Here is a 25,223-nt window from a genome sequence, read left to right as displayed (position 1 = left end):
ACACGAAGCAATAAGGAGATAATTCCTTGATCTCTGACCACTTTGGGTGTATAACAGTTCCAGAACTGGAGAGAAACTGTTGGCAAAGGCCTGCAGTGACAGGACAAGGAGCACTGGTCTCAAACTAGAGAAGAGCACATTTAGAGTGGATGTTAGGAACAAATTCTTCACCATGAGGGTGGTGGAACACTGGAACAGGTTGCCCAGGGAGGTGTTTGAGGCTCCATCCCTCAAGGTGAAGCTCAACAAGGCTCTGGGCAACCTGATCTAGTTGAGGATGCCTCTGCTTACTGCAGAGGGGGTTGGACTGGATGAGCTTTGGAGGTCCTTCAAGTTCCCTTCCAACCCAAACCATTCTGTGATTCTCAAAATCTCTGTCTCGTGGCTTTTAAGAGCTCTTCAAAACTCAAGTTCTGTCTTTATCTGAAGATTATAGCAGGGAGGGAAACCTGCCACTGTCCTAGGGTGGCACTTCTAAAGATGCAGGGTGAATCAAGGCAGTTATGCTCCTGCCTGCCACTAGATTTTTACCTTTTTGTTAACCAACACTAAGTCCACAGACACCACAATGGGTGTTAAGAGCTAGTACTGTGCCAATATGCAGTAAATATATTCAGGCTGTAGCAGGAGACTGGCAATTCATGGATTTTTCTATCAGCTCTGCCTTCTGGCAGCTGATGTCTTTTCAGCTGGTGGTTTTGCTTCCCTGATGTCAAAGTTTCTCTTCCACTGGTGACTGAATACAGAAAATGGATGTAAAGCCACTGCTGAATTCCTGCTGTATAATTCAGGCTTTTCCTGGAAAGGGAACACTTCTGTGCTCCACCCTGCACCAAAAGCAAACAAACAAGAAGCCTGGGTGTAGGCTGAAGCCAGGAGTCCTGATTTTATGCCCACCTCTGGCTGGCACAGGTCACAGTGCTGCCACAGGTAGGTCAGTTCAGCTGGCTGATTGGGTGGAGAAGCCACTGGCTGCCCTCCCTCAACCTTTTTGGAGTGTCAGGCAGTCTGCTGATCCGATCTGGCTGTTGTTGGAGGGTTGCTGTGTCTGGGGATGAGGCAGAACCACCCCTTCCAGCAGCAGCAGCTCAGCTAACCTGCCTGGTACGTGGTGGGGGAACTGGCACAGGCTGATCTCCAGTGATGTGGCTGCCTTGTCCTGCCCATTTCTCTTGTGCTGGTGTTAGCATTCCTGTGGGCACTGCATGACCTGGATTAGTTTGCTGATCCAACCAAAACCTAGCTCTTAAAAAAAAAAAAAAAAAAAAAGAAAAGGAGAAAACCAATTTTTTTTTTTTTTTTGCATTTAGCCACACAAATGCTAGAGCTGGCAGGAGAAGAGGGAGTCAGGAGGGTGGCTGGGAGGAAGAGGGAGGTTCTGCCTCTCCTGGCAACAGTGCCCTGCTCCTTCAGCTTAGAGCTACTAACTGTGATAAGATCTGAGGGTGACCTGTGATCTCCCAGCCAGGGGCCAGCTGATGGTGAATTGAAAGTGGTAGTGTGCCTCCTGATGGCATGGGCATGTTTGGTTAGAAGTTTGAGTGGAATGATCTGGAATACAAGGAAAAGAAAGCTTCACCCTTGGGCTTGGGTGTGGGTGAAGATTCAAGTGAGCAAAACCATAAGGTGAAGGTGAGGTTACAGATACCTAAGGTGTGGGTGTCAGGGAGATCACAGGATCAGAGAAAGTTAGGGGTTGGAAGGGACTTCTGGAGATCTTCCAGTCCAACCCCACTGCCAGAGCAGGACCATAGAATCCAGCACAGGTCACACATCCAGATGGGGCTTGAAAGTCTCCAGAGAAGGAGATTCCACAATCTCTCTGGGCAGCCTGTTCCAGTGCTCTGGGACCCTCACAGTGAAGAAGTTCCCCTTCATGAGATAGGGCCAGACTCTTCTCAGTGCTCCCCAGTGACAGGACAAGGGCTAATGGACATAAACCTGAACATAGGTAGTTCCATCTAAACATGAGAAGGATCTTCTGTACTGTGAGGGTGGCAGAGCACTGGCACAGGCTGCCCAGAGAGGTGGTGGAGTTTCCATCTCTGGAGACTTTGAAGCCCCACCTGGACCTCTGCTGTGTGAGCTGCTTTAGGTGATCCTGCTCTGGCAGGGGGGGGTTGGACTCAATGATCTTCAGAGGTCCTTTCCAACCTCCTTTACCATTTTGTGGCCTGTGACCATATGTGTAAGGTCCTGGCCATGGATGCATTGCTTGTGAATGTGTTTTGAAGGCCTGCTTGTTGTTTGGCAGAAGTGATCTGTCCCTCTGGAATCAAATAACATGAACCTGGTTTTGTATCCAGGCATCATGAAGTGCTGCCTTAGAGGAAGCAGGAGGCCAGGAAACACTATCCAGACCTTCTTGTAGCTTTTGTCTGCCTTCTCTGTGCTTTCAAGCATAGTCTAATGCAAAATAAATCTTTGAAATCCAGGTGCTTTACCCTAAGCCAGAGCTTCAGTGCAGCAGTACTGACAGCAGTGCTGACCTGAGGCCTTCATCTGCCCTGAGCTGAGCATTAACCACCTGGTATGGGAAGAGTGATGGTGATGGGGCTACAAAGTCAGGGCTGCAAAGCTGCTGAGGGGCCTGGAGCATCTCTGAGGAGGAAAGGCTGAGAGCCCTGGGGCTGGTGAGCCTGGAGAAGAGCAGCCCCAGAGGGGATCTGAGCAATGCTCAGCAAGAGCTAAAGGATGGGGACAGACTCCTGTCAGTGCTGCCCAGTGACAGGACAAAGGACCAGCAGGAACCCAGGAAGTTCCATCTGAACAGGAGGAAAAACTTCTTTGCTGTGAGTGTGCTGGAGCCCTGGAGCAGGCTGCCCAGAGAGGTTGTGGAGTCTCTTCTGGAAAGATTCCAGACCTGTTTGGATGTTATGATCCTGGGCAATCTGCTGTGGGTGCCCCTGCTTTAGCAGGGGGATTGGACTGGATGATTTCCAGAGGTCCCTTCCAACACTCACCATGCTGGGATTTGGGAATAATTACTCTTTAAACTTAAAAAAGAGGAGGAAACTTCTCCCTTGTAATTCTACTCTGCCAATGTTTAACAAAGGATTTTAGAGACAGATTGCTGGCAGTAGAGCCCAGTTGGGGAGGAATGAGGGGACTCCAACCCACCTTTTAAAACAGCTTTAAGAAGTGGCATAAATACAAACACAACCCCTGTGGTTCTGCCTGATGTGTTTTGGCAACTCTAAGTGATGCAACACATCCTTCCTCTCTTCCTCTTCTCTGGCAGGCCCTGTCAGAAGGGAAACTGCATGTGTGCAGCCCCTGGCTTTGGAGAGAGCAAGGGAGAAAACCAAAGATATTAGAGGGCTGGGTTCTGGTATCTCATTGAGCTTCAGGCCTGGTTAGGGAATCTTCCTTAAGGGCTCCTCCTGCTAGTTCCAAACTAACTTGCAGGTGATGAGAAGCAGAGGGGCAGAATCCCCTCCCTGCCCCTGCTGCCCACGCTGCTGGGGCTCGGCCCAGGACAGGGCTGGCTCTGGGCTGGCAGCACACAATGCTGGCTCATGTTGAGCTTCTCATCACCTAGCACCCCCAAGTCCTTCTCCTCAGCACTGCTCTGCATCCATTCTCCACTCAGCCTGTATCTGTGCTTGGGTTTGCCCTCACCCAGCTGCAAGACCTTGGACTTGGCTTTGTTGAGGTTGGTATGGGCCCTCCTCTCCAGCCTGTCCAGGTCCCTCTGGATGGACCCCTTCCTTCCAGTGTGTTTACCACACCACACAGCTTAGCATCATTGCCAGACTTGCTGAGGGTGCCTTGATCCCCCTGTCCAAAGCTGCAAGATATAATCCATTGCCCAGGCCCCCACTGGTGTCATTCCCCAAGAAGACAAGATCTCCAGATGGGTCACTTGAGGGTAGAATCTTCTGAGTTTTGTGCCTTCATCACCAAAATATTGTCAAGTTTGGGGAATTCAGTTGGTTGTGTTTCTTCCCTGTGAGAAAAGACCATTATGAGATACTTGAAGAAGAACTACTTCTTGTAGAGCTGAACCTCAGCCTGATGCGTTTCTGGCTGGGATCCAGAGGAGGACTATAGATTTTTCACTGGAATTCTCTTTAACAAGATCCCTTCAGCAGTCACAGAATTGAGCAGAAACCCCCCAGGGAGTATTTGCAATTGTGAGAATCCCAAGAAGCAGCTTTTTATCCCCTTTTTTTTCCATCCTAAATTTTTCATCTTCTGTTGAGTTCTGACTAATTGTCTCCTTCTGTGTCTGGACAAAATTCTCAGGTGAAACAGGGGTGCAGATTTTTTTTTTTTTTTTTTTTTATTCTCCAGAGTGGATCAGCTTTTATGTTTTGGTTTGAAACATTAGGCCTAGATGAGCTTGACTGCTCTGGTGTTTCCTGGACTCCATCCAGCTCCTGGGTAGAACAGACTCCTTGGTTACTTCTCTGTAATTGGGCTCTCTTCTGAATTTCTCATAGGGGCTTCAAATCTCACTGAAGTTGACATTTTTTTCCTTTTTAATTTTTTTTTTCCTTCAGAATTGTCCCAGACTCCTCTAGAGATTGTTCTACAGGAGACTATTGGCCAGAGGGTCATTGTCTTGATGTCCAAGGGGAGGAATCACACACAATCACAGACTGTTAGAGGTTGGAAGGGACCTCCAAAGCTCATCCAGTCCAACCCCCCTGCCAGAGCAGGACTACCCCGGGCAGGTCACACAGAACACATCCAGGCAGGTTTTGAAAGTCTCCAGAGAAGGAGACTCCACAACCTCTCTGGGCAGCCTGCTCCAGGGCTCTGTCACCCTCAAAGGGAAAAAAGTTTTTCCTTCTGTTCCCCTGGCACCTCCTCTGCTGCAGCTTGCCCCCAGTGCCCCTTGTCCTGTCCTTGGACATCCCTGAGCAGATCCTGGCTCCATCCTCCCCACACTGCCCTGCACATCTGTATCACCAGCAGTGAGGTCACCCCTCAGGCTCCTCTGCTCCAAGCCCCAGCTCCCTCAGCCTGTGCTCACAGGGAGATGTTCCACTGCCTGCAGCATCTCTGTGGCTCTGCACTGGACTCTTTCAAGCAGTTCCCTGAGGTCCTTCTTGAACTGAGGGACCCAGAATTGGTCACAGTATTCCAGATGCAGCCTCACCAGGGCAGAGTAGAGGGGCAGGAGAACCTTTCTTGACCTACTGACCACATCCTTTCTAATCCACCCCACTTCCAAGGCTGAAGGCTTGCTTGCTGTCTGACTACCCACCTCCAATGCAGGCCAGGAGGAGGTTTCTGAGCTTGCTGGTTCTGCTTCTACTTCCATCTGTGACTTACACCTGAGTGGGTCCCTGGCTGAGGTATGACCAGCACTGCAGGCAGGGGTTCTGACCTTCAGAAACACTCTGCACACCATGTGAGATGTCTGCTTATGGCTGACAAGTAGTAAGGGAGTGTGACAGGGAAGTGTCTTCTCATTCAAGCACAGCCTCCTCTCCTCTGGGGTGTGGTTAGAGGAGCAGCATCCACAGCTCCTGCTGCAAAGGGTGAAGTGCAGCTGGGCAGAGCAGTGAGCAGAGACACAGTGGGTGATGGTGTGAGGGTGCTGCTGAGCAGAGACACAGTGGGTGATGGTGTGAGGGTGCTGCTGAGCAGGGACACAGTGGGTGATGGTGTGAGGGTGCTGCTGAGCAGAGACACAGTGGGTGATGGTGTGAGGGTGCTGCTGAGCAGAGACACAGTGGGTGGTGGTCTGAGGGTGCTGCTGAGCAGGGGCACAGTGGGTGGTGGTCTGAGGGTGCTGCTGAGCAGGGACACAGTGGGTGATGGTCTGAGGGTGCTGCTGAGCAGCGACACAGTGGGTGGTGGTCTGAGGGTGCTGCTGAGCAGGGACACAGTGGGTGGTGGTCTGAGGGTGCTGCTGAGCAGGGGCACAGTGGGTGGTGGTCTGAGGGTGCTTGTGGCTGTGTTGTTTGGGTGGTGAGTGTATCAGAGCTCTGCTTGCTGTTGCACAGGATGATTTTTCTTTATCTGTTTTGCCTGTCTGTATTTACTGACCAGAAGTGCTTCAGAACTGTTCAGTGCACAGAACTGTTTGGGCACTGTGCCCAAGGGGATTCTTGTGTTTTAAACACAGAAAGGAGAGAAACATTCTTGTGTTCTCTGCCTGAGTTTGGATGCTTTATTGCAGTAGTTTTAGTCAGTCTGATCTGGGAATAGTTGTCTTCCTTTGAGGATGGGGTTTGGGAACTCCATTAGATGTTCAGTAAACAGACACAGAAAGAGGAGGACCAGGACTGAACTCTGATCACAATTCCCTGCTAAAAGCACAGCACCTCCTGAAAGAAAAGTGCAGGAGGCTGCTGTGAGGATGGGGCCAGACTCTTTCCAGTGGTGCCAAGTGACAGGACAAGAGGCAGTGGGCACAAACTGGAACCCAGGAGGTTCCATCTGAACAGGAGAAAAAAAATTCTTTGCTGTGAGGGTGCTGGAGCCTTGGAACAAGCATCCCAGAGAGGTTGTGGAGTCTCCTTCTCTGGAGAGACTCCAAATCCATTTGGATGTTGTGATGCTGGGCAAACTGTTGTGGGTGACCCTGCTGCAGCAGGGGGGTTAGACTTGGATGAGCTCCTACCATACTGTGATTCTGTTTTGGAAGTACTCTGAGAAGATCTACCATATCTAGGACCCTGAACAGAGAATGAAGAGTCTTGTCCCAGACTCACCCTTCTGGGTTGAGCTGCAGATCTGTGATGGCAAGATGTTCTCTGGGTGCTTTTCTGCTGGGTTTGGGTTCAGCTGGTTAACAGTTTCTGGAGCTAGCAAATCCCAGCAGGAAGATACTTACTCAAGGCTGTGCTCCATGATGTGAAAGAAGTTTGGCAGTGGGATTTGTATCCAAATCTGCTTTTTATCAGCATTGGAGGCTCTTTTAGTGATTCATTTTAAGTTACTTTTTCACTTCCTAGGAAGTTTTGTGGAGGTATTTGCAGCAGTTTGCTGATTCTCAGTGGAAGGAGAGCTGAGCAGTTGGCTGCCTGGCATCAAGCTACTCTACTGCAGCCAGTCACACCTACCTTTGGTTTCTCCCCTTTCAAGGACAGTAAGGATGTGTTGGTGGGGATTAAATTTGCTGCTGAGGTAAGCAGCAGGAAGATGGGATGGTGTTCTTCAGGAGCAGCCAAAATAATGCCACTTCTTTCTGTGGAGCACATCACAGCTGAATATACAAAATAACGTGCAAGGCACTCACCCATGGTGGGGTTGATTATCTCTGGTGTCTTGAGAGAGAAAGCTTTCTGCTTCCTGGCTTTTCTGCTATCTTGTGCTGTTTGTTGTGTTGTGGCTGACCTTTGGTGGAGGTTTCTATGGAACAGTTTCATCCCACATCAGTCCAGCTGCTGCCCTCCTTTTGCAGTGGAGTCTGGGCTGCTGCTGTTTCAGCTCTCATTTGCCAGAGATTGCAGAATTAGATGGGAGCTGGAGTTATTTTTTCCCCTCAGTTGCTGTAATGAGAGCTATTAACCCATGTGTCTTCTTCTGGATGAGAAGCCTGCCTGGTTTGAGGATCAGTGTGATTTATTTTTTTTTTTTCAGCAGGCTGTTTGGAGAAGCAGGAGTTAGATAATCAGCTCTTCAGTCTGGAGAAGAGGAGGCTGAGGGGAGACCGCTACTGCTCCCTGCAAGGAGGTTGCAGTGAGGTGGGGGTTAGGCTCTTCTCCCTAGTTTCAGGTGATGGAGAGGAAATGGCCTGAAATTGTGCCAGGGGGAGGTTTAGGTTGGAGATTAGGAGAAATTTCTTTCTTGAGAGAGTGGTCAGGGATTGGCAGAGGCTGCTCAGGGAGGTGGTGGAGTCCCCATCCTGGAGGTGTTCAGAGAAAGTGTGGCCATGGCACCTGCTCCTGCCTGCTTCTTCCTATTCCTGCCTGCTCCTGCCTGTTCCTTTCTGCTCCTCTCTGCTCCTGTTTCCTCTTACCTGCTCCTGCCTGCTCCTGCCTGCTCCTGCCTGCTCCTGCCTGCTCCTGCCTGCTCCTGTCTGCTCCTGCCTGCTCCTGCCTTCTCCTGCCTGTTCCTATCTACTCCTGCCTGTTCCTGCCTGCTCCTGTTTCCTCTTACCTGCTCCTGCCTGTTCCTGCCTGCTCCTGCCTGTTCCTGCCTGCATTGCCCTGCTCCTGTCTGCTCCTGTCTTCTCCTGCCTGCTCCTGCCTTCTCCTGCCTGTTCCTATCTACTCCTGCCTGTTTCTGCCTGCTCAAGCCTATTCCTTCCTGCTCCTATTTGCTCCTGTCTGTTCCACCCTACCCTTGCCTGCTTCTGCCTACTTTTCCTGCCTGTTCCTTTCTCCTCCTACCTCCTTCTACCTCCTCCTGGGAACGCTGCCTGGGAATGCAGATGGAAGGAGCCAGAGTGACTGCGGTCCCAGCATGAGTCTCCTTCCCCTCCCACTCCGGACCAGTTTAACAGCCACTGAGGTGCGCAGAGGTGGAAACCCAGCAGAGGTGGAAACCCAGCAGAGGTGGAAACCCAGCAGAGGTGGAAACCCAGCAGAGGTGGAAACCCATCCGGCATTGCCCTCTGCTGGTGATCCCTCCTGGAGAGCCCTTTCCCTCCCCGGAACGTCCTGCGGAGCAGCCCCACTGCCTCTGGCTGCCCAGCCGGACACCCGCAGCACCCCCAGCGCCAGATCCCAGCGCCAGATCCCAGCGCCAGATCCCAGTGCTGGGAATGCTCTCGACCTTGCTCCCAGGACTGGCTGCAGGCTGCAGTTGTGGGTGTCACACACCTTGAATCCTGGGCTCAGTTTTGGGATCCTCACTCCAAGAAGGGCATTGAAGGGTTGGAGAGTGTCCAGAGAAGGGCAACAAAGCTGGGGAAGGGTCTGGAGAACAGGGCTGGGGAGGAGCAGCTGAGGAGCTGGGGGTGTTCAGTCTGGAGAAGAGGAGGCTGAGGGAGACCTCATTGCTCTCTACTGCTCCCTGCAAGGAGGTTGCAGTGAGGTGGGGGTTGGGCTCTGCTCCCTAGGATCAGGTGGTAGAAGGAGAGGAAATGGCCTGAAATTGTGCCAGGAGAGGGTTAGGTTGGAGATGAGGAAAAATTTCTTTGCTGCAAGAGTGGTCAGGGATTGGCACAGGCTGCCCATGGAGGTGGTGGAGTCCCCATCCCTGGAGGTGTTCAAGAAAGCTGTGGCCATGGCACTTGGGGCCATGGTTGGATGGCCATGGTGGGGTTGGGTTGGTGGCTGGGCTGCATGACCTTAGAGGGGTTTTCCAACTGGAACAATTCCATGGTTCTGTGCACAGATGTGCCTTGTGAGCTACCAGTCAGGACAAATTCTGTGGCTTCACAAACGTGCACTTTGGTATGAGTCAGTTTTCCCAGTTGTTCCCAGTGCTCCTTGAAGTCACTGGTCCTCCTGCTTCCTCCTGCTAGATGTGTTTTTGTAGGAATATCTGGAGTTGCAAAGAAGGAAGCAGTCTTAAGTTCTTCCTTGGTTTTTATCTGTTGATCTTTGCTTTTCTGCTAATGATTAAAAGCATTAATTCAGTAGAATTGCTGCATGCACAAGAACCCATAAAAGACTTCTGCATGTCTAGAAGCTGCCCAGAGAGTCAGAGTGGTTGGAGTTGGAAGGGACCTTCAGAGGTCATCTAGTCCAACCCCCCTGCAGTCATCAGAGACAGCTGCAACTAGAGCAGGTTGCTCAGGGGATAAAGGTTGATTCAAGTCAGAACTTCAGCTTTAGTCTTGTAACTGTTCTTATCAGTTCAAAATCAGACTCCAAACCAAGAACACAGGAAGCAAACTCTAGGAAAGGATTTGGGGTCAGACTTGCTGATTATGGCTTCCCTTGTTTGTTTGGTTTTGTTTTTTTTTTTTTATTTCCCCTAGAGGAGCTGTTACCTAATGATGGTGGAAAGCCCTTTCTCCACAGAGTGAAATGACTGAAATTATTTTTATAGCACAGATAGATTTCTTTTATCATCCTTCACACAGCCCTGTCACAGTGGTACTGCCTACTCATCTTGGGCACAAGCACCAAAGAAAAGGAGATCTTCCTGTAAGAAAAAAAAATAAGAGTATTTGCCTGGCCATTCAAACAACTGAGAACAAAACTCATGTGCAAACTTCCATGAAAGCTTCTTACAATTTGTCTAAAACTCAATTTTCTGCCTGTTCATCTGGGTCAGGGCAATTCCAAGCACCAATATAGGCTGGGCAGGGACTGGCTGGAGAGCAGCCCTGAAGAAAAGGCCTTGGGGGTGCTGGGGGAGGAGAAGCTCAGCAGGAGCCAGCAGTGAGCACTTGCAGCCCAGAGAGCCAAGCAGAGCCTGGGCTGCAGCAGGAGAAGTGTGGCCAGCAGGGCCAGGGAGGGGATTCTCCCCCTCTGCTCCACTCTGCTCAGACCACAGCTGGAGCTCTGGGTCCAGTTCTGGAGCCTCTGTTCCAGGAAGGATCTGGAGGTGCTGGAAGGTGTCCAGAGAAGGGCCATGAGGATGAGCAGAGGGCTGGAGCTGCTCTGCTCTGGAGACAGCCTGAGAGAGTTGGGGTTGTGCAGTGTGGAGAAGAGAAGGCTCTGAGGAGACCTTCTTGTGGCCTTGCAGGATCTGAAGGTGGCTCCAAGAAAGCTGGGGAGGGACTTTTGAGGGTGTCAGGGAGTGACAGGACTTGGTGTGGGGGGGGGGGCGTGGGGGAATGGAACAAAACTGGAACTGGGGAGATTGAGATTGGATGTTAGGAAGAAGTTGTTCCCCATGAGGGTGGTGAGAGCCTGGCAGAGGTTGCCCAGGGAGGTGGTGGAAGCCTCATCCCTGGAGGTTTTTGCAGCCAGGCTGGATGTGGCTGTGAGCAACCTGCTGTGGTGTGAGGTGTCCCTGCCCATGGCAGGGGGCTTGGGACTGGATGAGCCTTGAGGTCCTTTCCAGGCCTAACAATTCTATGATTCATTCAGAAGCATGGTAAGAAGCTTGCTGGAACTTTTCTAACCAACATCCAATGCTTCAGAGGGCTTTGGGTCCCCAGCAGCAGAGGGCTTTGGGTCCCCAGCAGCAGTGGGTGTTGCTGTACTTGCAGGAGGGCTGCTGCTTTCTAACTGGCAAGCTCACAACCACTTCTTCCTCTCTGAGTGTGATCCTATCTTTATAAAACAATATTTTTATTACCTTGCTACTTCTTACCACTGAACATTTTCCTTCTTTCACCAACAGCCTGCTGTAAATATTGGTGAGGGGAACCTGCAGGCTTGTGAGGCAGCTCTGTCAGTGATTTGCCAGCTACAGGTTTGAAATACTTGAAAAAGGGATGCAATTCAATTCTTAGATTGCACTGCTGGAGAACAAAGTGAAATGATTTGGGTGAGCAGTCATGCTTTGCAGAGTGAGTGCTGACACAGGAGAAGAGCCTGGCTGAATGACTCAACTCTTTTCCCTCCTCAATGTTCATTAGTCAGGAGGAGGAATGATTGGAAACCATAACAGGAGTTCCAGCTTAGCAGTGGTGCTGCTGTGGTGGGCATGGTAATGAAACCCCTGGCTGCTTGGTATTCACCACAGTCAAGTGGTAAGTGGAATTTCTAGGGGAGACAGGAATTCAAATAAAGAGGAAATTCAGGCTGATGATCATAGAATCATAGAAACACAGAATGGGCTGGGTTGGAAGGGACCTCCAAAGGTCATCCAGTCCAACCTCCTCTGCAGCCAGCAGGGGCATCCTCAACTAGATCAGGTTGCCCAGAGCCCTGTCAAGCTTCACCTTGAATATCTCAGTTGAAGGCTGTAAAGAAAAAAAACAACCCCAACAACAAACAACCCTCTCCCCCCAAAACCAAAAAAAAAAAACCACCCTAACAAAACCCAAACCCATCCAAGCAGAAACCAACCCAAACCAACAAACCTCCAGAACACAGCAGAAAAAAATTTTGCTTTTTATTCCTAGATTCACAGAATGGTTTGGGCTGGAAGGGACCTTCAGTTCCAACCCCTCTGCCATGGGCAGGGGCATCTCCCCCCAGCCCAGGTTGCTCAAGGCCTCATCCAACCTGGCCTGGAACACCTCCAGGGAGGGGGCAGCCACAGCCTCTCTTGGCCACCTGGGCACACCCTGGCTGATGTTCAGCTGCTGTCAACCAGCACCCCCCAGGTCCTTTTCTGCTGGTCAGTTTCCAGCCCCTCTGCTCCAAGCCTGGAGCCTTCAGGGGGTTGTTGTGACCCAGGTGCAGGACCTGGCACTTGTTGAGTCTCACACAGTGCCCTTGGCCCATCCATCCTGCCTGGCCAGGTCCCTCTGTAGAGCTGCTTGGGGTTTTATTTTAGTGGTAAAATCTAACCCCACCAACACTTTTTTTCTCTCCTTGTGTGAGTTTCTCCAGTCCAGGGTTGTTCAGCAGGGCAGGAGGGGCAGCCTTTGAGTTTGGTGTAAAATGGTTCAGCAACTGCTGGCATTTGCTTCCTGTGCAACCTGTGGGAGGGTTGAGGTAAAAAAAATAACAAGGAAAAACCCGGGGGTGGGAGAGGGAGGGGGTGATCTCTGCTGTGAGGCCAGGCTGAGAGAGTTGGGGTTTGTTCAGCCTGGGGAAATGAAGGCTCCAGGGAGACCTTTCAGTGCTTAAAGGAGGTGATAAGAAAGCTGGGGATAGGGTTTTGAGCAGGGCCTGTTGTGACAGGACAAGGTGGGGTGGCTTGAAACTGAAAGAGGGAGAGTGAGACTAGAGAGAAGGAAGAAATGTTTGACACTGAGGGTGATGAGAACCTGGCCCAGGTTGCCTAGGGAGGTGGCAGAAGCCCCATGCCTGGAGCCATTCCAGGTGAGGTTGTCTGGGTGTCTGAGCAACTTGCTGTAGTTGCAGCTGTCCCTTCTGACTGCAGGGGGGTTGGAGTGGATGACCTTTAACAGTCCCTCCCACCCTAAAGTGTTCCATGATTCAGTTATTTCCAGCAGAAGCACACAGCCAGGACACAGGGAGAGCACTTGTCACATTTGTGGTGAGCCTCTGAGTATCAGGCACGGTGCAGGAGCTGCTGTGATCCACTGATCTGCTTGCCTTGTGTGGCTTTTTCCTCTGAGATAAGGAAATTGTCACCCTGTTGGAACCCTTAGGTCAGCTGTTTGGAGAGAAATGTGCTCCTGATCGCTGTGGCAACAGGTTCTGGGTCACCAGCAGGCTCTGTCTGACTAGGCTAGGAGAAGTTCTCTCAACTTCACAGTCTTACAGTACATCAGGGGCTGGAAGGGACCTCCAGAGGTCATCAGGTCCAACCCCCCTGCCAGAGCAGCATCACCCAGGGGAGTCTGCACAGGAATGCATCCAGGTGGGGTTGGAAAGGCTCCAGAGAAGGAGACTCCACAACCCCCCTGGGCAGCCTGCTCCAGGGCTCTGTCACCCTCACACCAAAGAAGTTTCTCCTCCTCTTGAGATGAAATCTTCTCTGTTCCAGTTTGAACCCATTGCTCCTTGGCTTATCACTGTGCACCACCCAAAAGAGCCTGGCCCCCTCCCCTTGACACCCACCCCTCAGCTATTGAGAGACATTGATCAGATCCCTCTCAGCCTTCTCTTCTCCACACTAAACAGCCCCAGGGCTCTCAGTCTCTCTTCACAGGGGAGATGCTCAAGTCCCCTAAGCATCCTCCTGGCTCTCCCTTGGACTCTCTCCAGCAGGTCTCTGTCTCTCTTGAACTGGGGAGCCCAGAACTGGACACAGGATTGCAGCTGTGGTCTCAGCAGGGTAGAGTAGAGAGGGAGAAGAACTTCCCCAGCCCTGCTGGACACCTTTCTTGCTGCCCCCCAGGATCCCTTTGGCTCTCTTGGCCACCAGAGCACATTGGTGTTCCAACTTAATAGATGGCTGCAGGTCCTGCTGAAGCAGCTGCACAGGATTTAGGACTGGGCACTATAAATGATGTTACCTGCCTGTGCAATTACAGGCTTGGGAGCATTAGAGGGTAATTAGAGGGTGTGTGTGTCCTGAGCACTCCCTGATGTGATAGCAATCTTCATGAAGGAGCAGAGGTGAGCTGTGTGACACTTGGACTTCAAACACACATTGTCTCTTGCATGTTGCAGTGCCAGGGGACAGAATTGGACCCTGCTGTCTCTCATATTTACTTCAAATTCTGGAAACTGAGGTGGTTTTTTTTTTTTGTTTTTTTTTTTTTTCCTGAGAAAAAATAGCCAGTGTCATTCTTAGAACCATGAAGTGGTTTGGGTTGGAAGGGACCTTCAAGATCATCTACTTCTTTCAAGATCATCTACTTCCTTCAAGATCTTCTACTTCCTTCAAGATCATCTACTTCCAAGCCCCCAGCCATGGGCAGGGACACCTCCCACCAGCCCAGCTTGCTCAAGGTCTCATCCAACCTGGCCTTGGACACCTCCAGGGAGGGGACATCCACAACCTCCCTGGGCAACCTGTGCCAGTGTCTCACCACCCTCACTCTCAAGAATTTCTTCCTCATCTCCAGTCTCAATCTCCCCTCTTCCAGCTCAAAGCCATTGCTCCTTGTCCTGGCACTCCCAGCCCCTCTCTAAGTCCCTTCTCAGCTGTCCTGTGGCTCCTTCAGGTTCTGGAAGGCTGCTCTAAGATCTCCCTGGAGCCTTCTCTTCTCCAGGCTGAACATCCCCAACTCTCTCAACCTGTCCTTAGAGGAGAGGTTCTCCATCCCTCTGATCATCTTTGTGGCCTCCTCTGGACCCACTCCAGCAGTTCTATGTCTATGTTCTCCTCAGCTATAGGACTCAGTTTGGTGGCTGAGCAGTGTAGTTTAAAACCACCTAAGCCTGCAGTGTAGGTAAGGTTCAGGTGTTCTCAGAGCAGGCTGTGGTGGGGACCAGCAGGCAGATGAGATGCTTTATGTGGGGCTGTGTAAGGCTTTGGAAAGCTCTGGCTTTGCTGCTGGTTCTCCATGGTGCACAAACCCCTCCATAAAGAATGTCCTGACACTGCCTGACACTTCCCCAGCAGCTGCTGCTGCTGCTGCTGTACAAACTCACAGCCTGGGCACAGTTTTATCTTGCTGAGTGTCCTTAATGAAATCACAATCAGCACAAAATGAACCAGACTGAGCAGCCCAGTGGGGTGTTGCTCCTGGCTTCATCATCTAGCATAAAGCTGGAATGCTCCTGATGGTGTTGTGCTTGACTCTGCAGAGCAGGTGCTGTGCTTTGTGTTACACCAAAGCCCAGTCCTGTTCCCACTCCTGGCTGTTGGACTGGCCCCAGAAGAGTGGCAGATTACTGGTGGGTGGAGTGAAAGGCAGTGCAGAGGCTTGGTTTGGGTCTTGGGCTTCTGTTGGAGCAGGAGAGGTGATCTTAAGGGGGCCTACAAGAAAGCTGGGAAGGGACTTCTTGGAGTGCTCTGGCTGTGATTTATGTCCTAGGGCATCACTTGTGGAGGAAGTCATAGGGAATCAGGAAGTTACAGGACATAGGAGACCTTCTTGTGGCCTTCCAGGATCTGCAGGATCTGCAAGAAAGCTGGGGAGGGACTTTTGAGGGTGTCAGGGAGTGACAGGACTGGGGGGAATGGAGCAAAACCAGAAGTGGGGAGATTCAGATTGGATGTTAGGAAAAAGTTGTTCCCCATGAGGGTGGTGAGAGCCTGGCAGAGGTTGCCCAGGGAGGTGGTGGAAGCCTCATCCCTGGAGGTTTTTGCAGCCAGGCTGGATGTGGCTGTGAGCAACCTGCTGTGGTGTGAGGTGCCCCTGGCCATGGCAGGGGGGTTGGGACTGGAGGATCCTTGAGGTCCCTTCCAACCCTGACAGTTCTGTGATGCTGTGCCCTGTGCTGCTCTGTGTGCTGGCCAGCCTCAGCTGTACCTTCAGTTAGTCCTTGTTTGTTGTGTCACAGGTGAGTGTGGTTTGAAAGCCATCACACACAGCATGTTCATAACCAGTTGTAGAACTGGAGATGGATGTTGGGCTTCTGGATCCCAGGATGTTGAAGAGCTGTCAAGCTTCCCAAGATGACATCTGAGTACACAAGGTGCCTGCAGGATCAGTCTGCTTTTAGGAGATTTTGCCTGTGTTGCAGGAACACTGTTATCACATAGACTCATAGGATGGTTTGGGTTGGAAGGGATCTTAAAGATCATCTAGTTCCAACACCACCCCATCATGGGCAGGGACACCTTCCACTAGACCAGGTTCTCAAGGTCTCATCCAACCTGGCTTTGAGCATTCCAGTCCTGGAGCCTCCACAACTTCTTTGTGTAACTTGTTCCAGTGTCTTACCACCCTCATGGGGAAGAATTTCATCCTAATGGCTAATCTAAATCCAGCTTCTTCCAGCTCAAAGCCATTGTCCCTCATCCTGTCTTAGAATTCTTTGGGTTGGAAAAGCTCTCTAAGATCATTGAGTCCAACCACCAACCCAACACCACCATGGCCATTAAACCATGTCCCAGAGTGCCATGGCCACACATTTCTTGAACACCTCTAGGGATGGGGACTCCACCACCTCCCTGGGCAGCCTGTGCCAATCCCTGAGAACTCTTGCACTGAAGAAGGATGTATTGGTGGTGATGGTGGACAAAGATGTGGATCTTTGCATCTTGCAGCCTGCTGTTTGTTGTATGTGGTGAGCTAGGATTGCCTGAGCCACTCATTGAACTCACTTCAGTTGCTTCTTGGCTTGCAGGTGGTGGACAGTAGGCATCTGGCCACCTTTCAGTGGTTCTGTTGAAGGAGGCAAACACAAGGCTTGGGCAGCTTAGTTTCTCTCAGAAGAAAAGTGGTCAGCAAAGAACCCAGCTTGCCTGGTACAAAACGGGAGTTGCTGCTTTGGGTCGAAACCTCACAAACCCTTCCCCTTTGCTTTGTTCTTCAGCTGCTCTGCAGGCCCTGAAGCGCAAGAAGAGGTATGAGAAGCAGCTGGCACAGATAGATGGCACCTTGTCCACAATTGAATTTCAGAGGGAAGCCCTTGAGAATGCCAACACCAACACTGAAGTGCTGAAGAACATGGGCTTTGCTGCTAAAGCCATGAAAGCTGCTCATGACAACATGTAAGTTATTCTCCCTCTGTGCCTTCCTCTGGGACCTCCAGCTTGTCATCACAGAGCCACAGAACTGGCAGGGTTGGGAGGGACCTCAAGGATCAGCCAGTTCCAACCCCCTGCCATGGGCAGGGACACCTCACACTGGAGCAGGTTGCTCACAGCCACATCCAGCCTGGCTGCAAAAACTTCAGGGGTGGAGCTTCCACCACCTCCCTGTGTAATCTGTTCCAGTGTCTCACCACCCTCATGGGGAAGAACTTCTTCCAGACCTCTAATCTAAATCCTCCCCTCCTGTAGCTTGGATCCATTCCCCCCAGTCTTATCACTACCCTACACCCTAAAAATGTCCCTCCACAGCTTTCTTGTAGCCCCCTTCAGATAATGGAAGGCCACAATAAAGCCTCCTTGGAGCCTTCTCCTCTCCAAACTGACCAACCCCAACTCTCTCAGCCTGTGATGTGGTTATCTGCTAAATTCCAGGTGCCTCACCACCAAAAGTAGAGCTACAATGGCCAAATCTTTTGTTTTAAAAGGCTCTGACTGAAACTAGAATGCTAGATATGCTTTAATATTGAACAAAACCTGCAGGTATTGATGCTTTCCCAGTTTGCCACCATTTAAAAGGGCTCAGAGCCACTGCCTTTGTCCAAAAGAGTCACAGAATCACAGGACTAGCTCCAGTGTAGTCTGAAGGAGATGGGAGGGTGCATCACTTACAGCTTGCATCTAGCAGCAGCAAGAATTTTAAACCTCAAGGGGAGAGTTAAAACCTCAGTCTGTGCAGTGGAGCTTGTGTCTGTAGCAGTAATTAAAGGTGAGCTGCATTGTGGGAGTCTGGCTCCAAAAGCAAACATTGTGGATGTAAGAATGCTGGAGCAGGGAAGAGAGCAAATGAGTCTTCATAGCAGTAAAGCAGAACAAAGCCTCTTCAGCTGGAGTCTCAGGGTGGAAGTGCTGTGAACTGGGCTGGTAAGGGAAAGTAAAAAAAAAAAACACATGGAGAGTTTTGTGGAGAGCAGAGGGATAAAATTCAGGCTTGCATGGAAAGGATTCATAGAATCACTGAATGGTTTGGGTTAGAGGGGACCTTGAAGATCAGCCAGTTCCAATCCCCTGCCATGGGCAGGGACACCTTCCACCAGCCCAGCTTGCTCAAGGCCTCATCCAGCCTGGCCTTGAACACCTTCAGGGAGGAGGCAGCCACAGCCTCCCTGGGCAACCTGTGCCAGTGTCTCCCCACCCTCACTCTAAAGAATTTCTTCCATATCTCAGTCTAAATCTGCCCTCCTCAGGCTTCAATCCACTGCCCCTCATCCTGTCAATGCAAGCCCTTGTAAAAAGTCCCTCCCCAGCTCTCCTGCAGCCCCTTCAGGTACTGGAAGGCTGCTCTAAGGTCTCCCTGGAGCCTTCTCTTCTCCAGGCTGATTACCTTGGGAAAGGACCTTGTAAATGTCCCCATGGTGTGGCAGTCCTACAAACCCCAGGATCCAGTCTGAAGTGTTGCTTGGGAAAGTGCCTGACTGTATTGAATTCTTCCCTTTCTATTGCAGGGATATTGATAAAGTAGATGAATTAATGCAGGACATTGCAGAACAGCAAGAGCTGGCAGATGAGATTTCAACAGCCATCTCAAAACCTGTTGGATTTGGGGAGGAATTTGATGAGGTAAGCTTGCAATTTGCCTCTCTTTATTTCACAGCATCACTGAGGTTGGAAAGGAGCCCTGAGATTCATAGATTTATGGAATGGTTTGGGTTGGAAGGGACCTTGAAGATCATCCTGTTCCAGCCTCCCCACCAGGGGTAGGGATACCTTCCACCAGCCCTCATTGCCCAAGGCCTCATCCAGCCTGGCCTTGAACACCTCCAGGGAAGGAGCATCCACAACCTCCCTGGGCAGCCTGTTCTAGTGTCTCCCCACCAAGAATTTTTCCCTAACCTCCAGTCTAAGTCTTCCCTTCTCAAGCTTCAAGATCACTGAATCCAAGCAGCACTGCCAGGTCACCTCTAACCCATGTCCCTCAGCACCACATCTACACAGCTTTCCAATCCTTTCAGGGATGGGGACTCATGGGAGATCTTTCTTTCAAGACCTACATATTGTGTGTGTCTAGATGTAGTAGTAGGATATCAAACCTCTCCTGGAACCTGTTTGGACTTTCTTCTTACCTTCACTGCTTTCCTCACCCTCCAAGAGCTCCTGGAGAGGAATCCAGATGAAGACTCAGACTCCTCAGCTCAGTTTGCTGTGCTCCTGTGTATTTAAGGTGCTTGCTTTCATTCTGTGACCAGCTAAATGACTTCAACTTTCTTCCTTTTTGTCTTTTTTATTTCTCCTAGGATGAACTCATGGCAGAATTAGAGGAACTAGAACAAGAAGAACTAGACAAAAACTTGCTGGAAATAAGTGGTCCTGAGACAGTGCCACTACCAAATGTGCCCTCAATATCAATACCATCAAAGCCAGGTATGTGTGGACCCTCAGCAGAGAGATCTGGGATTGTTCTAAAGATGTTGGTTTAGCTGCCAGCTCCTCAGATGGGAGAGATCTACCTGCAGGCAGTGCAGAGGGTCTGCTGGAAATGTTCTCATGAACCACAGATACATCCAGCACCATTCCTCCATGGGGGTAACCTCTCTGTTCCTGAGGCCTGCAGCACCTCTGCTATGAGGCCAGGCTGAGGGAGCTGGGGGTGTTCAGCCTGGAGAAGAGAAGACTCCAGGAGGACCTTAGAGCTGCCTTCCAATAGCTGAAGGGATCCTACAGGAAGGCTGGGGAGGGACTTCTCATAAAGGTGTCTAGGGATAGGACAAGGAGGAATGGTTTCAAACTGAGGGGGAGCAGGATAGAGCTTAAGTTCTTCAGTATGAGGGTGGTGGGACCTTGGAACAGGTTGCCCAGGGAGGCTGGGGATGCCTCATCCCTGGACCTGTTCAAGAGCAGGCTGGCTGAGGCCTTGAGCAGCTGAGTCTAGTTGAGAGGCATCCCTGCCCATGGCAGAGGGGTTGCAGTTAGATGAATTGTAAAGTCCCTTCCAACCCAAAGCATTGTAGGATTCTGTGGTTTAAGTTGAGCACCTGCTTGGTCCTTAAACAAAACTGCTTCCCAGAGCAGCACTTGGGAAACCTTGGGGGTTGTGGGTTGGTGACAGGTGGGGATTTTGTTTGTTTGCTTGGGGTTTTTGTTTGTTTGGGGGTTTGGTTTGGTTTTGTTTGGTTTGGGTTTGGTTTGGGGTTTTGTGTTGTTGTTTGTTTGTTTTCCTTTTTCTGTGTTTGCTTTTTGCTTGTTGGTTTGTTTGGTTTCTAAACCTAAATTGTTTTCCCACTTCAAATTGACTTGATGTACACTGGGATTAAAAGTTTACTGCTGTCCCTCATGGGTCAGACTTTCAGAGGCACTGCTTTACCTAACAAGACAGGTAGAGGCTCAATACTTTGGCAGTCAATAATGTGTGCTCTGAGCTGGAGCTGACTTTGTTACCTCCTTTGGATTCATTGAATGGAAAATGAGCCTCAGCTTCCCTGCTTTTCCCCATCTCAGCAGCTCTCTGCATCCTGACTTAGTCTAAATGAGATTTTTTTTTTTGGTTGTTTTTGCTGTTGCCTGTCAGCTAAGTTGCTGTTAGAAGAAATTCAGGCAAAAGCTGGTTTTGTTTAACAGGGCTTGGGAGAGCTTAATATAGCAAAGCAAATTCCCAACTTGGCCAAGTGATGGCTCTTTGAGTTTGCCTTAGAGCTGACTCAGTTCTCTTCCAGAGATGTTTATTTTGGAATGAGTGTGAATTGTTTGACTCTTTTACCCCCTTGGAAACAAAACCACTCTCTGAGGCAATGACATCTTTTCCTTGCTATTTTCCACAATCACTGCAGCTATTGCTGGGCTAAAAGCTCTTTTTTTTTTTTTTCCTTTCTTTCTGCTGAGTTAATGGTTTTCATCTCCAGAAAACTGGACTTGGCAGCTTTTGACAAATAGCAGCAGTTACTCCCCAAAAATGACAAGAAGGCAGCATGCAGCCTGCTGCTGCTGAACATCCACCACCAAGCAGCTAGTGGGGAGGGTGGCAGGAGGTGAGGAGCACCTCCCCAGAGCTGCTTCCCAAGGGGTTGAAGTTTGAACCAACGCAGCAGTTAGAGGTCTCCAAATTCTCATAGAATCATTCAGGTTGGAAAAAGCCTCTTAAGATCATCAAGTCCAACCTTCTACCCAACACCTCCATGCCCACTGGACCATGCCCCCAAGTGCCACATCTAGTTGTTTGTTGAACACCTCCATGGATGGGGGCTCTACCACCTCCCTGGGCAGCCTGTTCCAGTGCCTGAGAACCTTTCATGAAAAGCATTTTTCCTAATATTCAACCTAAACCTCCCCTGGTGCAGCTTGAGGCCATTTCCTCTTGTCCTGTCAGTAGTTACTTGGGAGAAGAGGCCAACACCAGCCTCACTCCAACCTCCTTTCAGGGAGTTGTAGACAGCAAGGAGGTCTCCCCTCAGCCTCCTCTCTTTCACTCTAACCATCCCCAGCTCCTTCAGTTGCTCTTCATCAGATTTCTTCTCCAGGCCCTTCCCAGCTTCCTTGCCCTCCTCTGCCCTGGCTCCAGCACCTCCACATCTCTCTTGGATTGAGGTGCCCAAAACTGGACACAACACTCAAGGTGTGGCCTCCCCAGAGCTGAGTCCCAGGGGACAATCCTCTCCCTGCTCCTGCTGGAAATGTGTTGTTTAGCTCAGTGCCACAGAGGCTTTCCATGTGAACACAAGGGGAAAAAAAAAACCCACTGTAAGGGTGCTGGAGCCCTGGAGCAGGCTGCCCAGAGAGGCTTTGGAGTCTCCCTCTCTGGAGACTTTCAAAACCCACCTGGATGTGTTCCTGTGTGACCTGCCCTGGGTGATCCTGCTCTGGTAGGGGTATAGGACTGGATCATCTCCAGAGGTCCCTTCCAATCCCTAACATTTTGTGATTCTGTGATTCTCTCCTGCAAAGAATCAAGGCCCTGAGCACCTCTAGTGGGAGTTGTCCCTACCTGTGACAGGAGGGTTGACATTTAGATGATCTTTAGGGTCCCTTCCAATCCAAACCAGTCTATGATTCTAAGGCAGGGTTCTGTCAAGATTCCCTCTCAACTTCTTTCCTTTTAATATTTTGCAGCCAAGAAGAAAGAGGAAGAAGAGGATGATGACATGAAAGAGCTGGAAGCTTGGGCAGGAACCATGTAACCACAACAATTGAGTGGCTGGCAAAACAACAAAACAAAACAAAACAAACCCAAGCCCCAACAACCACAAAACAAAACAAGACTTTGATTACCTGTTCTGGGTGCAAATGTGTTCGTGTTGAGGAGAAAGCATAAGCAAAAATGTCTTTATCTTTAATTTTAACCCAAAGCAGTGGGGGAAGGGGGGAACTGCATTGCTGTTGTCTGCATTAGCATGGTCTGCCCAAAGGAAGGGTAACAACAAAAAGAAAAAAACAAAAGGGGAGCAGGGGGATTCCCTGCTCACAAGGGGGAGGATTTGCCTGCAGGTGATACGGTTGGATTTGTGTAAAAAAAAAAACAAAAACAAAAGAAAAAACAAAACAAGAGGTGGTTGCTGAAAGAAATTGACCATTCAGCCTTTGGACTGTGCTGCTGCCACTGCTGGATCTTCATCTGCAGAGTTTGGGCCATGTTGAATTGAAATCAGCTGAAAACAAAACCCAACCAGCAACCCTCTGTCATTTTTAAGTCAGTTTCAGTGTGTCTAGGAGTCTCGTAAAGCATTTAAAGTCCTGAGCCACCCCTGGGGCTTCTTCTTGTCTTTAGGTGCAAGAATGCTTTTAGGTTTTGGTTTCTTTATTTTTCAGTTCTTGGCAAGTTCTATTTATGTCCCTGGCCTGATGCATGGCCACCTTCATGTCTGTCACCACCCACAGCCTTTTTGTCACTGTCCCCATTGCAGCTGGTGAGCTGATTGGCAGTCAAAGCTCTCTGGGAAGGAAGGGAGTGGGAGGGAAGGTTTCAGTTTCAGTTGTACATTTGTTTTATTTTATTTTTTTCCTACCTAGCACTACAATGTTGATAGCTTTGGGTTTTTTCCTTTTCTTTTTTTTTTTTTTTTTTTTTTGGTGATAGTTGATAACCCATTCAGATACATGCACACAATTATTTTAATTAAGAAACTACTATGGATTGCACTGTATTAAATATCTTGATTAATTTTCAGCTCTGGCTGCTCTCTTGTCAGTTTCTTTGGGATGTTTGGAGGTGCTCTGGCTGTGATTTATGTCGTAGGGCATCACTGGTGGAGGAGGTCGTGGGGCATCAGAATGTCATAGGACATAGGAGACCTTCTTGTGGCCTTCCAATATCTGAAGGGAGGCTCCAAGAAAGCTGGGGAGGGACTTTTGAGGGTGTCAGGGAGTGATAGGAGTGGGGGGGATGGAGCAAAACTAGAAATGGGGAGATTGAGATTGGATGTTAGGAAGAAGTTGTTCCCCATGAGGGTGGTGAGAGCCTGGCAGAGGTTGCCCAGGGAGGTGGTGGAAGCCTCATCCCTGGAGGTTTTTGCAGCCAGGCTGGATGTGGCTGTGAGCAACCTGCTGTAGTGTGAGGTGTCCCTGCCCATGGCAGGGGGTTGGAACTGGCTGAGCCTTGAGGTCCCTTCCAACCCTGACAATTCTGTGATTCTATGATTCTATCACTCTTTCTGCATGAGTGATGTCTCTAAGTGCAGTTTGGCCTCTTTTCTTTCTCCATGAATGATTTCCACTAATTTGGGTTGGCTGACCAATCTGGCAACCTTTGACAATGTTCATAACTGGATGGATAGATGAAGGGAGGGCAGTGGATGTGGTCTAGTTTTGACTTCAGCAGAGCTTTCAGCATCATCTCCTACAGCATCTTCAGAGCCAAGTGTGGGTGGGATGGTTGGACAGTGAGGTGGGTTGAGAAGTGATTGAAGCATAGAACTCAGAGGGTTGTGGTCAGTGGGGCAGAGTGTAGTTGGAGGCTTGTAGCTAATGGTGTTCCACAGGGGTCATTGCTGGGTCGAGTCCTGTTCATCATCAATGACCTGGATGAAGGCACAGAGCCAGTTTGGTGATGGTACCAAACTGGGAGGAGTGGCTGACACCTCATCAGACTGTGCTGCCATGAAACAACACCTGGACAGATTGGAGAGTTGGGCAGAGGGAAGCCTCATGAAGTTCACCAAGGGCAAGTGCAGAGTCCTGCTCCTGGGGAGGAACAACCTCCTGCAGCAGTACAGGTGAGGGGGGACCTGCTGGGAAGCAGCTCTGGGGAGAAGGACCTGGGAGTGCTGGGGGACAAGTTCACCATGAGCCAGCAATGTACCTTCGTGGACAAGAAGGCAAATGGAATCCTGAGGTGCTACAAGAGTGTGGGCAACAGCTCAAGGGAGGTTTTCCTCCACTTCTACTCTGCCCTAGTGAGGCCCCATCTGGAGTACTGGGTCCAGTTCTGGGCTCTCCAGTTCAACAGAGACAAGGAACTACTGGATGGAGTCCAGCACAGACTGCAAAGGGGGGTGAGGGGCCTGGAGCATCTCTGTGAGGAGGAAAGGCTGAGAGCCCTGGGGCTGGTGAGCCTGGAGAAGAGCAGCCCCAGAAGGGATCTGATCAATGATCAGCAAGAGCTAAAGGGTGGGGGGCAAGAGGATGGGTGCCCAGAGACAGGACAAGAGGCAGTGGGCACAAACTGGGACCCAGCAGGTTCCATCTGAACACAAAACTTGGGTGTGAGGGTGCTGGAGCCCTGGAGAGGTTGTGGAGTCTCCTTCTCTCAGGGTACTCCTAGCCCACCTGGATGTGTTCCTGGGTGATTTACTCTGAGTGATCCTGCATTGGCAGGGGGCTTGGACTGGGTGATCTTCAGAGGTCCCTTCCAACCCCCACCAGCCTGTGATTCTGTGGCTGTAGCTTAGCTGCCTCAGCTTAGACAAAGTGCCAGAGGGCTGCTGTGGCTCTTTGCTTGTTGTGATCACTTTTGGTCTCCCCTGCCAAAAGCCTCACAGTAAGGAGAAATCAAAGCTGAATTAACAGGGGAAGCAACAGGCTTAGGGACAGAGCTGGGAACCTTGGCTTTAGTTTTTGTCCTGGAAGTTGTGGCTGTCATGCTGTGTGCTCACAGATGTTGCATTTTACAGCAGTAGCATTCTAGGAGCTGTGGGTGAGCCTCCCAAGTGTCTTAACAGAAGTGCTGAAGTGTAGCTAGGGGAGGAAAAGGAAATCCCCTGAGCACTGTTAATGCTTTTAAGGTTACTGATGTAGAAAGGCAGAAACTGTTAGTGACA

The 25,223-nt window shown here is 50.3% G+C and overlaps 1 protein-coding gene across 1 annotated transcript in view; it reads left to right on the top strand.

Annotated features, from left to right (window-relative positions):
- The window catches only part of CHMP4B (charged multivesicular body protein 4B), a 29,014-nt gene extending 6,030 nt beyond the window's left edge, over positions 1 to 22,984 (top strand). Inside the window, exons 2-5 of the mRNA XM_054391928.1 lie at positions 16,764 to 16,941; positions 18,486 to 18,600; positions 19,275 to 19,401; positions 22,081 to 22,984. Coding sequence (XP_054247903.1) covers positions 16,764 to 16,941; positions 18,486 to 18,600; positions 19,275 to 19,401; positions 22,081 to 22,148 — 488 coding nt within the window. The 3' untranslated portion in view covers positions 22,149 to 22,984. The remainder of the gene's footprint in view (positions 1 to 16,763; positions 16,942 to 18,485; positions 18,601 to 19,274; positions 19,402 to 22,080) is intronic.
- Positions 22,985 to 25,223: the final 2,239 nt, after the last annotated feature.

The sequence above is a fragment of the Indicator indicator genome, chromosome 24, assembly GCF_027791375.1.
Source record: "Indicator indicator isolate 239-I01 chromosome 24, UM_Iind_1.1, whole genome shotgun sequence".
In the NCBI taxonomy this organism is placed as follows: Eukaryota; Metazoa; Chordata; class Aves; order Piciformes; family Indicatoridae; genus Indicator; species Indicator indicator.
This window is presented reverse-complemented; position numbering and strand designations above follow the sequence as displayed.